Source organism: Corvus cornix, chromosome 24 (genome assembly GCF_000738735.6).
Source record: "Corvus cornix cornix isolate S_Up_H32 chromosome 24, ASM73873v5, whole genome shotgun sequence".
Lineage (NCBI taxonomy): Eukaryota > Metazoa > Chordata > Aves > Passeriformes > Corvidae > Corvus > Corvus cornix.
In genome coordinates this window covers 3,845,316-3,859,373 of record NC_046353.1, presented here as the reverse complement: position 1 = coordinate 3,859,373, position 14,058 = coordinate 3,845,316, and the positions used below count along the sequence as shown (strand labels likewise).

Genomic DNA, 14,058 nt, shown 5'->3' with positions numbered 1-14,058 from the left:
GGGTGGCACCACAGCCCTGTGGCCCATGGAGATCCCCCCATCCCGGCCTCCCGGGGGATGCTGAGGAGCTGGAAGGTCTCACCTTGGACGAGCAGGCGCGTGGTGTGCACAGCCTCGCCCTGGATGCTGTAGGCCCGGCAGGTGTAGGCACCTCTGTCCTCCCGGCTGACCGAGAGCACCGTGAGGCTCCCGTCACTCACCTGGGAACAAGGGAAGACCCTGGAGCGTGGGTAGGGACCCCCAGGGGGATGGGGGAAGACCCTCCCCGCTTCCCACAGCAGAGAGCTGCTGACGCTTTTAGGGCCGGATGAGAGACGGGTTTCCCTGCTCTGGAAGACTCGGGATATTAATAAACCAACACATGCGTTTGTGCTCGACGCCAAGGGGAAGGGAAAAAAATATCATAAAATAAATAAATAACCATCCCAGCACGTTCATCTCCCAGAAGTGACTGGCAGGCAGCAGGCTCCAAACCACTCCTGCCAAGCACCCCGGCACCACTGGAGCTTCACAAGGAGCCTTGCTGGAGAATTCCCTGCCCCCCAAGGACCTGCTCCATCACTGGGCGATGAGGGGGAGACCCCAGCTTGGCCACCATCCCCCCTGTGGGGCCACCTCTCAGCTGGAAGAGGAGTGGATGGATTCCCCCTGGGGACACTGCAGAAGAATGGACAAGGGACTCTCACCCTTGGGGTAGCAGCACCCCCATGCATGGGGAGGCCTCCCTGCCAGGCTTCCCCCCCCACCTCATTCTGCCTCATCCTTCTATTTCAATTAGTAACAAATGATTCCTAATTACTCTCATTAGTGCCTGCACTGATTCCAATGCCTGATTTACCAATTACAGCTCAGGGGGGAATCTCTGCCGGGGAGCCTCTGGGATGCAAAAAGGGTCCTGAAGGGGAGGGGAGGAGGGGAAATCCTCCCTGCTCAACCCTCCCCTGCCCCATCCCTGCTGCATCCATCCCTGCCCGGGGGGGGACACAACCCCAGGCTGCAGCCCCCACCCCATCTCCAGGGTCTTGGCCCCTGGGCTGAGTCCGCAGGGAGCAGGTCAGGTGCAGTGTCCCAAGCACTTGGGGGGTCTCCAGCCTGCACCCAAGGGCTGGCAGCGTTACAGGCTGCTGCTCAGCAGGGATAGGGTGGGGGGAAATGGGCATCTCACCAAGGAGAAGTGCTGAGAAAGCACGGCTGGCTGCAGGCACGGCCGAGCTGCCGCCACCGTGGCCCTGTCAATACTGTCCCCGCCAGCTCCCAGCCCAGAAGTCCCCACGGCAGCCCTCCCCCACCTACCTGGTACTTGCCATTGGCACCCAAAAGGTCTCCCTCTCTGAGCCAGGTGACGATGGGCTTGGGGTTCCCGAACGCCATGCAGGTCAGGGTGACGCTGCTGCCCTCCTTCGCCTCTACGTACTGCGGCGGGGTCTCCGTGAACGTGGGGGGAGCTGGGGGCACAGGACACCACCGTGACCCCCCGTGTCACCCGTGGCCACTGTGGGTCTGGAGCACACGGGGACAGAGGGGAGGCTGCTGCCTGCACACGGGGGACACTCTGCACATCCGCACGGTGGGGCTGGGACCACCCCAAAGGCAAATGGGGCTGCAGGGACAGGGGTGTCCCTGGGGACACCGACCACGAGGTGCCACATCGCAGCCCAGCCCTGTCCCCTCTCCTCCCCACCAGCACCACGTCCTCCCCCCACCCCGATGCACATTAACTCGCTATTGTCAAAACATGGGAAAACACCGCAGTGCAGATCGAAAGGCTCCTTCCTGATGAAAGAGGCTGGCAGGATTACAGCCCGCCCCTAATTACCCGCGGTTGTTAAAGCCCACTTTAGAGGGAGACAGGTTGGCAATTTAATCTGCTTGGAGGGGGGAAAAAAAAAAAAAAGGAAAAGGAATTATATTTTGTTTCTCCCCAAATGATTTTTATTTTCCCCCTAAGAAAATTAAGCGTTGTAATGCGCTGGGGGAAAGACACAGCCCTCACCCTGAAAGCAATTCCTTGGGCTGGGAGGATTATGGTTATTATATTGTTATTAAGCCCCTGCACACCCCGTGCTGCATAAAACCCCAAAACTGGCCCACTTTGCCAAGGGGAGGGACAGGGCATCTGGGGCCATTTCCAGCCCCTCTGGCTGGTTTGCAGGATCCGTGCACGTGGTGGAGGTGAGCCAGGCACCACCATCCTCCTCCTTCCTCCTCCTCCTCCTGCCCTCCTTCCCAAGCCCTCGGAGCTCATTAGCAGGCAGGGGGAAAGCAGGAAGCGGCAGGCAGGGCAGCAGGTAGGGATGGGGCTGGTGGCCTGCACGGCTCCCCTTGCAAAGCTCCCGCTCACTAATTGGGCTCAATTAGGTGGCTCTGCTCTGTGCCACAGCACAGCCATCCCCCCAAAGGTTAAATTAATTGCTCAAGGTCAAGGCAGGACCAGTGAGGAGCTGCCAGTGCCCACATCTCTCCAGCCACCCCACTGCAGCAGGAGAGGCACAGCCCTGCTGCTGGGCTAAAAATAAAGCTCTCTCTCCTGATGCAGAGAATGACAATTTGCTAATTAGTTTAATATACAGTCTTAATAAAATGGAAAAGTAATTTGAGTAAATCTGAATTTCAAGAAAACAAAGATTTGATTTTCTGATCTGTTTGTTGAGAGGAGATTCGTTCCCAGCCCTGGTCCTTGATGTCTCTCCTTTAAACAAGCTCCACGTAATTAAACTGAGGAATCCCTAATAAAACTTTGTCCCTTTTGAAGCCACACCCTGGCTGGAGCAGACAGCCTGGATGGCTTCAGGCTCACGTGTCTGCCATGCACAGATGCCATTGAGGCCCAACGTCCACCAGACAGCCAGCATCCACCAGAAATCCCATTTTGGCCCCGTGCAGATGCCGCAGCCCCCGCCCCGCTCACCATTGACCGTGAGGTGGACCCAGCTGCCGTTGTGGAAGGTGTCGTACTGCTGGTCCAGCATGAGCACTTTGCACTCGTACCAGCCCTGGTCCTCGGAGCGCACCTGCTCAATGCGCAGGGAGGCTTTGTCGTGCAGGCTGGCCCGGCCTGTGGGAGAGCACAGCGTTGGCACCATGTCCCCGACACCGGAGCAGCCCCCAGAGCAGTACTGCAGGGGACACCCCATCCCCACACCGGAGCAGCTCTGGAACATCGCTGCAGAGGACACCCCATCCCAAACCGGAGTACCCCCTCGGAGATCATCGCAGAGGACACCCCATCCTTACACCAGAGCAGCCCCTCAGAGATCATCGCAGGGGACACCCCATCCCAGTGTGGGCACTGTCCCAGTTTGGGGCTGGCTGAGCCTCGTGGAGTGGCTGCAGCCGGTGGTGCCAGGCCGGTGACACACTCGCCTATCTGGGGATGGCAGAGCCAAGCTGCCAGGGCCAGGCAAGGTGCCTCGAGTGACGTCTGCCCGCAGCGACACCGGCCTTCTGCTCCCAGCCAGGGGCTGCCATGGCACAGCCGGCACACAGGCGTGCCCCAAAGCTTTTCCCCGCCTGGGAGATTCCCGGAAAGCAAGGCGGCCCTGAGCTGACCCTATGCACGGCCCCAAAAACTGGGTCAGGAGCAAAGCAGCCCAAACCTCCACGCTGGTGCAGTGGCCACCAGGCTGTGGCATCACTCATTCTGGAGCTGAGTTTGGCAGGGCTCAGCTGGTACATCTTCCCTGCTGCATTTCTTAGAGAGCAATTTGGGCAGAGAGCCCTGTAAGACCCAGGGAAGGTCTCCAGGACAGCATTCCACAAGGAAAGGGATGCCACAGTGGGTCTGTCCTGCCACACCAGCCTCCTCAGGGCTGGTTTCCAGCTCACAGATCCCACCAGAGGACACCAGCCACGTGTCACATGCAGAACACTGGCGAGCAGCCACATGAGTTCTGCAGCTCCAACCTGTCACCTCCGCCCAGCACGTGGCCCTGGCTCCATCCCCACCGTCCCCCCAGCACCCCTCCCCAGGCTCACAGCTGCTCCGGGGCACAGTGGCAGCAGCAGCAGCCACCGCCACCACGCGTCACCCTGGGTTTCTCTGCCTCGCTTGCTCCCGTCCCACGCAGCCCAGCTGGCTTCCTAACGCTGCTGCTTAATTAAAACCAACTGGGTGGAAAGCGAGCAACGAGAGGCAGAGCCCGCGTGGTTTCCAACGGAGGAGCGGATGGAGCGGAGCTGCGCATCCCGGGCTGTGCCGCAGCCAGGGCCTGGCACCCTCCCCTCGACCCGCTGCACCCCCAGGACTCACCGGCATACTCTGGGTCGACATGGGGAGGGTAAAACCCAAACTTGATGAAGATGGGGATGGGGACGCCGAACTTGAACCACTCCACGACATAGGGAGGGGGCTGTCCCGTGAGCGGGTGGATCACGTCGCATCCCAGGATCACGCTCTCGCCAGCGCGAGCGGTCACGAACTCGGGCTCCTCCCTCGAGCCGAGGGCACCTGCAAGGGGGCGAAGGAAGAATCTGTGGCTGATCCCACTGCTGGTCCCCAGCATTGAACCAGGACCCTGGAAGAGCCACAGCAGCAGCAATGCCTGTTCCCAACCACCCGTCTCCAACAAGGGCAGCCCCTGGGTCTGCCTTGCCCCAAAAACAACAGAGGGTCCCAAGCCCTTATAGTCAGCTCCAAGGCCGCCCTGAGCTACACGGGAGTCAGGACAGTGGCCAGCAGCACCCCAATGCTTCAGGACAGCTTCCCAACCTCTGCACCAAGGCAAGGGTAATGCCCAGTAACCCCATAAAGGTTTTGGGGACCCCTGCTCACAGCAGAGGAGCACAGAGCATGCCTAGCACTGCTCCCCACCAAGCTGCACCATCTGGGCTACCCTGTATCCCTGTGGCAGGGAAAAGGCTGCTTTTAGCTTGTGCCCCTGCATCCTCCAGCGAGCAGGACTGAGCATGCAGGGACCACTGACCACAGCTCAGCTGTGCCGGCCCACGGATCCAGCTCTCCCACCGGTGCCGGGGTGGGCTGGGCCCCCAGAGCCGCGATGCTCCAGCGAAGCCCACATGTCCTCGGGCATCCCCGAGAGCCCCAAGCCTGAAACCCGTCTGCGACCTGCGCGTCGGGTCTGTCACCCTGCTCCTCCCGGCTGGGTAATTACAGGGGACTTTGGTCTCGGCTCCGAAGCTGCTCCACCCCAGCTGTGCCGCCCTGCTCGCTGCAGCCTGGCGTCATCCTGCTCTGGCAGCAGCAGCAAAGCTGCATCCTCAGCACAGCGTTCAGAGAGGGGGAGAGAGAGGGAAACCCAGGGCTGGGGGGAAGCCAAACAGAGGGTCCCCAAAACGAGGTCTAGACCCACATCGCCCTTCCTGTCGAGGAAGGGCGCCCCGTTTTCCTGGCACACGCAGCCGCTGGCTGTTCCGGGGGGGATGCTCGGGGAAGCACGTTCCCACTCCTCCGCGCTGCTCCTCGGGGCCGCCGGTGATTGGCGGCGAGTGACATCACCGCTTCCCCGCCGCGGGAGCCGAGCATCGCCGAGCATCACCGGCTATTTTTGGCTCTGGCACAAGCGCGTACCGGCGAGAGGCCCGTGATGTGCCACCCCACGGGCACACCGGCCGAGTGTCCCCGCGGGAAGGCCAGCGGGCAGAGGTGGCCACGGCTCGCACACGGCACGCACAAGGTGTGCCGCTGCAGAGGGTCACTCCTGATGGTCACCCAAGCGTCCTCAGCCCCCACTCCATCAGCAAACTGGGCACGGGTGGCTGTTTAACTGGGGGGGGAGGGGCTGGCTGGTGGCAGCAGGGTAGGTGAGGCCGGGGTGCGGAGCTGTGAGGCGCCTGCAAGGAGCAGATGCTGCATTGCACACCCACTGCAGACACCCGGCCCCGCTCTGGGGGTCCCGAAAAACTGGGGGGTCCTGCACGGCCACGGATCCGCCCGGACGCCAGCGGGGCGGGGGAATTGCTGAGCACACACGTGCAGTGTGCACGCACACCCCCACACGCGCTTTGCACCGCCTCGACAACACTCTTGCACCTTTCCATCCCTCGTTAGCGCTGCATCGCCGATGAGCTCCCATTCGCACCCTGTCAGCAGGGACGGTGTCAGCCCTCCCCTGCCACCCCGGCACTGAGCTGTGAGAACCCGTCCTGACCCCGCTGTGCCCATCCGGGAGGGTGAGGGGGGCTGCGCTGCAGGGCTGGATCCCCCTCCGTGCCCGTGGTCCTCCGGCGCCGATCGGGGACAGCAGCTGCCACGTGCTGCTCAAGAGCATCCAAGGACGCGCATCCCCGGCCGCCGTGCCCGAGCGAGCAGGGCCCCAGCACATCGTCACCCTCAAAGTGACACCCTCTACCCGCCAGCAGCAGAAGATGGAAGCGGCAGCACTCAAACCCCTTCTCAAGCCCCCCAGCGCTCCAGCTCCTGGGCTACCAAGACGGAATCTTGGTCTCCAGCACCTCACCACCAAATGGAGCCTGGAATGCTGAAGTTTGCCCAGCTGGAGCAAGCTCGCTGCCCAAGAGGCCACCCAGACACCCTGGAGATGGGCGCCAGGGAGTCACGCTACGCCAGGATCCCCTGACTGGCTGCCTGGCAGAGCAGTGGGTGACGTCCCCGGGGAGGGGAGGGACGAGCCAGCCGCTCCGCCGGACCCACGCCTGGCCAGAGCTGCCCGGGCGCAGGAAAATAGGTCATCCCCGGCAGCTCGCAGCGCCGGTGTCTGATCGCAAGGCCGGTGGGGAATTGCACGCACGGCTGAGCATCACCTCCCCAGCGCACGGCCGACTGGCAGCCACGGCGGAGAACCGGCCCCCGGCTCTCCCCAGCTGCCACCCGCCCCACTACCGGCCCCGTGCCCTCCTGTCCCCACTGCCAGAGCGCCAGGAAAGCAATGGGGAGATGTCTTACAAACCCTCTTTGGGTCTCCTCAACTTCCCAACCCAACCAACCTTGCGGTCCCAACCCTGACCAGGTTTTCCTTCCAAGTCCAGGCCACGAAGAAAGCGAGCAATGGAGACTGCAGCTCTCGATTCAAAGTGTTTTCTCACCCCCACATTTGTAGGGAAAAGCTTGAAAACAACCCGCAGACGCCAGAAGAAACAGAGCGCAAATAGACAGGGTATTTTTAAACCCACTTGATTTTCCCTGCCAAGTTCAGAGAGGTTTCAAGGCTGAACCTGCAGTTTGGAAAGAGGGTCAACATCAGGGAGCAGCAGCAGGGATGCGAACCCCAAATCTGCCTCGGTGCAGGAGCTCACGTGAAGCTGGGGGATGCCTCGTAAAGAAAAACAAGTAATCAACAGGCTTCGTCATCCAAGCAGATCCAGGGAAAATAAAAGCATGCCGTGTGCCAGGAGGCAAGAATACAAGATGCGGAGGTGGAGTTGAACAGCATCCCAAAGGGAGAGGAGGAAAGGCTGCCGCCACCGAGACGGTGCCACCGCGGGGCTCCCCAGGATGGTGATGCCAAGGATGGGGAGACCCTCACCTGGATCTGGGCATCCAATTCCTCTGATCCTGAGGGCAGAGGCAGAAGGTGCCACAGGACTCAGTGAAGCTGAAGGCATCAAGCATCTCTGCTGCACTCGCTGAAGCAGGACCCTTCCTGCAGGTGCTTCGTGAGAAGGACGTGGCCACAGCAGAGCGGTTTCCAAAGGAATTAACACCTGGGAAGGCTTTCCTGCCCAGCACAGTGGACACCCATGCCCAGGGGCAGAGAGGGGATCCTGTCCTGACCCACCATTGCCCCACAGCCTGCTAACAGAGGCACCACTATCCATTTCCAATGCTGCCCCCAGCCCTGGACCTCATCCCCATCCCTGTCCCCCCATGGGGATGGCTGAGGGAGCAGGCGCGAGGCTCAGAGCCTGTGGACCTCTCCTCCCTGCTGAGCTGAGATGAGATGTGCTCTGACACATCCCGCTCACATTGGTGGAGGCGGGATATGGCAGGGATCTCTGAGGACAAGGCCACCAGCGTGGCATATGGAGGCCAGCAGGGAAGGAGAGCAGGCAGCCATCACCATGAAATGAAGAGGGGGGTGACTGCAGCCCAGAGTGAGGGACAGGGACAATGTGCTGCAGGGACCCCAGCTGCCAGGGCAGGGTGTGGGGTGCTGGGAGATCGCCTGTCCCCCACCACCACAGCCCCCTAAATATCTCAGTGGGGGTTGCACCCTCCGTTACAAACCCAGTCCCTCTGCCTGTCATGGGGTACCCAGAGCTCCCCAAAAGCATCCTCCTGTCCCCTGGTGCGGGGCAGCCCCAGGGCTGGGAGCACAGCCCTCACCCCCTCCCCCAGCTGGAAAGCAGCATCTGGGCTTTCAGAGCGATTCCTGTTTTTTAAACCCGATTTTCCAGATGGATGGAGGGCGACGCGCAGGTCAAGTGACATGCCTCAAGGTCACGCGGGGCCATCGAGGAGAAGGATTAGCAGCTCTGAGGGGTGGCTTGGTGCCCCATTCACAGCAAGATGGGGACTCGGAACCCTGTTCCTGGGCACAAGGGGTGTCCTGTGGGACCACCACCACCGTCCCCCAGGCAGGCAGGCAGCTGCCCTGGCATCCCAAGGGGAACGCATGCATGGGATGCTGCCCCACAGCAGCCCCACGGGGGGGTCCTTGCTCCCTGGAATGGCACAGGTGGGAATGTGCCTTGGCTGGGCAGCGGCTCAGCAAGAACGTGGGAGCACAGGCTGGTGCTCTGACAGGCACGGAGATGGAGCAGGGAAGAAATTATTTCCCTGAGGTCACCCACTTCCACCTGGGGGTCCCCTGTGCCCTCTCCCTCTAATCACCACCAGCCCAGTGTTGAGCATCCAGTGTTGGCAGCTGCCTCGTGGGAGGCATCATCTCCCAGCAACGACCAGCAGCTACCTGTGCGCTCCCCGTGAGCTCCCTCTGTGTGCCACGGGCCGAACGAGCAGCTGTGGTGGGAACTGGAGCACCAAACCCGTCCCAGAGGAGACCTCCTGCACCTGGAGAGTGCTGCCAGGGTGCTGTGCCCTCAGCCCGACCCCACAGCGCACCAGTAACCCCGGGCAGGCTGGCATCGCCCTCCCCACAGAGCAGGGGGTACCATCCCGGTGCCTTCAGAGCCCTCCAACAAGAAACTGGGATGCAGGCAGCGCTCCGAGCTGCCCGCCAGCAGCTCCTGAATCACGCTGTTCCTGGCTCAGGCAGCCCTCCCACCAACGCCAGCCTCTCCATGGAGGAGCGGGAGGAAGGGAGTTGTTTTTCCAAAGGCCAGCTGGTCGCTCCGGGCTCCCAGCTCGGGAGATTCCTACCGCAGGGAAAGGGAGAGGGAAGGATTCCTCCATCAGCACAGCACAGGCTTGGACCCATTGCTTGCCCATCTGCAGGGCTTCTCTTCCAGCATGAAGGCACGACCTCCAAGACGGAGGTCCGGAGGTGAACGGGAGCTGTTCCACCCTGCCACAGCTCCGGAGAGGAACTTGCAGGGTTTGCCCATCACCAGCAAAGCTGCGTCTTCCAAGCCAAAAGGCAACGGAGTCGGCAAAGCATCACCGCAAAGACCCTCCGGCAAGCCAAGTCATCGACCGAGACGCTCACGTCCCTCCCTGCCCCGCACGCTCCCATCCAACAGGTCCAGAGGAGCAGAAAATCTCCAGGGAATGATGGAAATGGGAGCCTGGCCAGCGCCCTTGGCTCTTCCCGGTGCCAAACCATCCCCTTGCCAGAAGAGAGCGGGGCCAAAGCCGCACATGCCAAATCCAGCGGCTCCTGGTCCAGACTCCTCCACGGCCAAAGAGGCAAAACCCAACAGCTCTACGCTGGGAGCAAGCAGGGGATGCAGCGCTGGCACTGCCACACAGAGCCACTCCAACCGGCGAAGGTCAGCGCCGGGAGCATCGCCCGCCGCAGTGTCCAGGGAACCTCTTCAATGGAGCCCTCACCCAGGGCTGGCAGAGCCGAATCCTCCCTCTGCAAACCCTCCTGCCGGATCCACGAGCATCCCCACTCACTGTGTGCTGCCACAGCGTCACACTTGTGGGAGAGGGAGGAAAAGCCCCTCGGTGTGACAGCACTGCTGGGAATGCCAGGAGGCCGGATCCCTCCTCTGACACCCACTCCCGGCGCGGTCACGTCCTGGCTCTCCTCCCCCATGCCATAAGAGGGGATAACGCACCCTCCTTCCCTCTCTGAGCCGATTAACGCCTGGAAAGCCCTCGGAGAGCCAGGCAAGAAGGCTTCCCAGGACCAGCACTGCTGCTTCTCAGCTCAGCAAGTACGAAGTGGTGTGGGAGGAAGGCCACGGCAAGAGGAAAAGCCCCGGTGAGGGCACTGGCACACGGTGAGCCCCAGCTCTCCTCTGAAGCCCTGTCCCCAAGCAATGAGGGGTGACAACCCCCTACGAGGACGGGACAGTGCTGGGACCAAGGGGTTGCAGCAGCTGGGGTGAGTCCCGTGGGCTCTCTGTCCCTGCGGGGGCCACGCCAGCCCGCAGCATCCCCTCCCCCGGCACCCACCCACGCATTACTCACGGCGCGCTCATTCATCACGTACACGCTGCTCCACACGCACAGCACCCCCGTGCCGGGGCTTCCCGGCACCCACTCACTCCGGCACCAGTTCCGGAGCCCCATCCGAGCGGCTCCAGGGTATTTCCAAGTTCCCAGGTGCTGAACTCGCTGCTCTGCTCCTTTCCCCGGCAGAGCATCCCTGTGCAAGCCGCTGCTGCAAACGCTGCCTCACCACACTGCAGCATGCAGTTCAGGCAGGCAGCAGCCGGCCACGGCTCTGTAAGAGGGGCTACGAACCTCCAAATGGGGCAGCCCCATCCTGACCCCCCCGAAAGGACAGCTCCATCCTGACACACACCCCCCTGCTTCCAAGGAGCCACCTGCCAGGCGAGGAGGACAAGGGACTGTGGCATGGCACAGATGTGACCCAGTGGGCTCGAGAAGCGCTGTGAATTGGGGGGGGGGGGGGGGGGGCTGCAGCACCCCGGCACGTGCCCCCTCCCAGCCCACCCGTGCCCACCGAGGCAGTGTCCCCCACGCCACGGGGAGGGGAGTGGTGGTGGCTGCCAGCCAGGCATCGCTTGCTGCTGGCAGTCACCGCATCCCCATGGGCAGGGTGCGGTGACACCCAGGGCACGGCTCCAGTGTCTCATCCCGGGTAGGGACCACCGGGACGCAGGGATAACCATGCGCCCAGAGAGGAACCAGCGGCAGAGATGGGGGACGGTGCTGCACCAGCGGCAGGCAGCTCCCCTCTACCTGCAGGGATGGCTCGGAGGGGTGGGAGGGGGCTGGCAGCTAAAGGAAAAGAAGCCAGACCAGGAAAATCAGGGTTATTCCTTGCTGCCGTCTCCCTCCTGACCTTGGACAACCCTGTGCCTCAGTTTACCCCAGCACAGCAACCAGCCTGCAGTGGGGGGGAGAAGGAGGGCAGCCTCTCCTGGGCGAGGGGGCGGGGGGAGCAAAGTCACCCCCAAACCCGCAGCCGGGGCGCTGCAGGGGAAGGCGACGAATCCCTCCTGCATTTCTCCTTGCCCAGCCGGGCTACCCTTGCAGGGAAGGGCAAACGCTGCCCGCACCCCCCGGAGCCGCCGCAGGCGCTTCCCCGGGATGAGAGAAGAAATCCGAATGCGGAGAAAAGCTTGCCCATCCCTGATCAAGGGGGACACTCAGCCAGCCGTTCCCCCGCCTCCCAGGACCCGCACCCGCTTGCCTTCTCCCAAAGGGAATTTCCAACCCCTGGGCAGAGGCTCAGCCGCACCGGGAGCGCGGCTTCCCGAACTTCCCCAGCTGCAGCCGCTGCCCTCGGGGAGGTCACGGCCAACCCCGCCGAGCGCCTGCGGAGGGAGGATGCGCCGGGCGCTCCCGACTCCCCCCGGCAGCGGGGGATGAAGGAATCGCCAGCGCCCCGCCGCAGCGGGAAGCGCTCGGTCCCCGCACCGGCAGCGGGGAAGACGCGAGCCCCGCAAACCCCCTCCGGAGCCGCAGTTCCCCCTCCTACCATCCTCCCCAGCCCCTTCCCGGTCCCCTCTCCCCGGGACGTGATGCCCCCGCTCGGTGCGCGCATCCCCCCCGCCGCATCCGGTACACCGGGGGAGGGGGGGGACACGCAGAGGCGGCCCCGCCGCCGCCCCGCAGACCCCGGCGCGCCCTTCCCGGGCTCATCCCGGCGGAGAACACCCCGCGGCCGCACTCACCTTGGACGGGCAGCCCGCGGGCGCCGAGCACACTTGCTACCAAAGCGGCCACATACCAAATCATAGTACTACCGGCCCCCGGTGCGCAGCATCTTCCGCCCGCCGGGCGGCCCGGCCGGGGCGGGGCGGGGCCGGGCCGAGCTGGCCGTGGCCGGGCAGGGCTCGGCGGGGCTGGCGGGGCCGGAGGGGCGGCTCAGGGCCGGAGGGGCGGCTCAGGGCCGGCCGGCCGCCGCTGCGCCCATGCCCGCGCCCATCCCCGCGCCGCGCCGCACCTGCGCTCCGCCGCGCGGTGCAGCCTAGCCTGCGCCCTTTAGCGGCTCGGCACCGCCCCCGCCCGCCGCCCATTGGCCGCGCCCCGGCGGAGTGGGCGGTGATTGGCCGCCGGCGCGGCCCGGGCCGGTTCAAGGTGGGTTGGCGCGCACGGGGCCCCTGCGCCGCAGTATCATGCGCACTGCCGGGAGCGGCGCGGTCACCTCCGCCGGACGGTCACCTCCCCGCACGGACAGCCGCCGGGACCCGCACCGCCCCGCGCCCCCGCGCCGCCTCACTGCCACCTCCCCGTGTCCAGATGTGTCACCGAACCGGAGCAGTGTCACCTGCCTGTGCCCAGATGTGCGCTGTACCGGTACGGTGTTATCTCCCTGTGTCCAGGTGTACCCCCGCACTAGATCAGTGTCAGCTCGGCATCCCCAGATGGGCCCCTACAATGGTAACATGTCACCTCGCTGTACACAGATGTGCCCCTGCACCAACTCGTTATCACCTCTCTGTCCCCGAATGTGTCACTGCACCTACTCACTGTCACCTGCCTATCTCCAGATGTGCCTCTGCACCAGCTCAGCGTCACCTCCCTGTCCCTAGATGTGTCCCTGCCTCGGTGCAGCGTCACCTTCCTGTCTCCAGATGTGTCCCCTATACCAGCTCAGCATCACTTTCCGGCTCATCGTCACTCCCTGTCCCCAGATGCATCCTCTGCGCCAGCTCAGCATTACTTTCCTGTCCCCAGGTGTGCCCCTGCACAACCTTAGTGTCACCTCCCTGTCTCCATATGTGCCCCCTACACCAGCTCAGCATCACCTCCCTGGCCCCAGATGTGCCCTCTTCCCCTGAGGCAGTGTCACCTCCCCAGCCCCAGCTCTGCCACCTGCCCCCTGCTGCCATACACCACTTCTCTGACATGCCAGTGGCAGTTTGTGACTAGGCAGGGTCACCTCCCTACCACAGAAGCTGAGCCACCTGCCCTCTGCACCAGCTCCACATCAGCTGTGCCATCTGTCCCTGCCACCCTGCACCACCTCAGGGTCACCTCCCTGCCAGCTGCTTGGTGCCACTGCAGCCTTGTACCGCACATCAGCTCAGGGTAATGCAGCTGCCACCATCTGTGCTCTGGGAGAGGTCCAGGGTCATTGCCCCACCAGCCTGGGAGAGACAAGTCACCTGCCCCCTGCACCAGCCTGCTGTCACTTCTACCAGGACCCTGCACGGCTCTGTCACCTCTTTACCACCACCACAGCTTGGTGTCACATTCACCTGGCACCGCCTCAGTGCCACTGTCACCTCTTGTCCCAGCTGTACCACCTCCTCCTGCCACTCTGCACCACCTGTGCCACCTCCCCTGCTCCTGCTGCACACCACTTGCCCACTGTGACAGCTCCATGTCGCCCTTTGTCCCCTGCTGGGCACAGCCCACTTGACAAGAGAGAATTGGGGTCCGTTTCAATGGAAAATGGGCGGAAAGCAGGAAGCGACTCTGTGCTCCCCCGTCTCAGCCCACCCATCCTCCCTGCAAAGACCTGGCAATGCCAGATGGGCAAACAGCCGGGCTGGCTCCCCCCGGAGCGTGCCCGCCATGGAAAACGGGCCACTGAACTTCTCCTAGATGACAGCCAGCCCGGGAGGGGATGGGCTCGCACGGAGAGGGGGACA

At 63.4% G+C, this 14,058-nt stretch overlaps 1 protein-coding gene across 1 annotated transcript in view; it reads right to left on the bottom strand.

Annotated features, from left to right (window-relative positions):
- Positions 1-12,278, bottom strand: part of IGSF9B (immunoglobulin superfamily member 9B) — a 42,553-nt gene extending 30,275 nt beyond the window's left edge. The window contains 5 exon segments of the mRNA XM_039564769.1: positions 83-200; positions 1,294-1,445; positions 2,909-3,055; positions 4,250-4,447; positions 12,133-12,278. Of these exon segments, the coding sequence (XP_039420703.1) occupies positions 83-200; positions 1,294-1,445; positions 2,909-3,055; positions 4,250-4,447; positions 12,133-12,196 (679 nt within the window). The 5' untranslated portion in view covers positions 12,197-12,278.
- Positions 12,279-14,058: the final 1,780 nt, after the last annotated feature.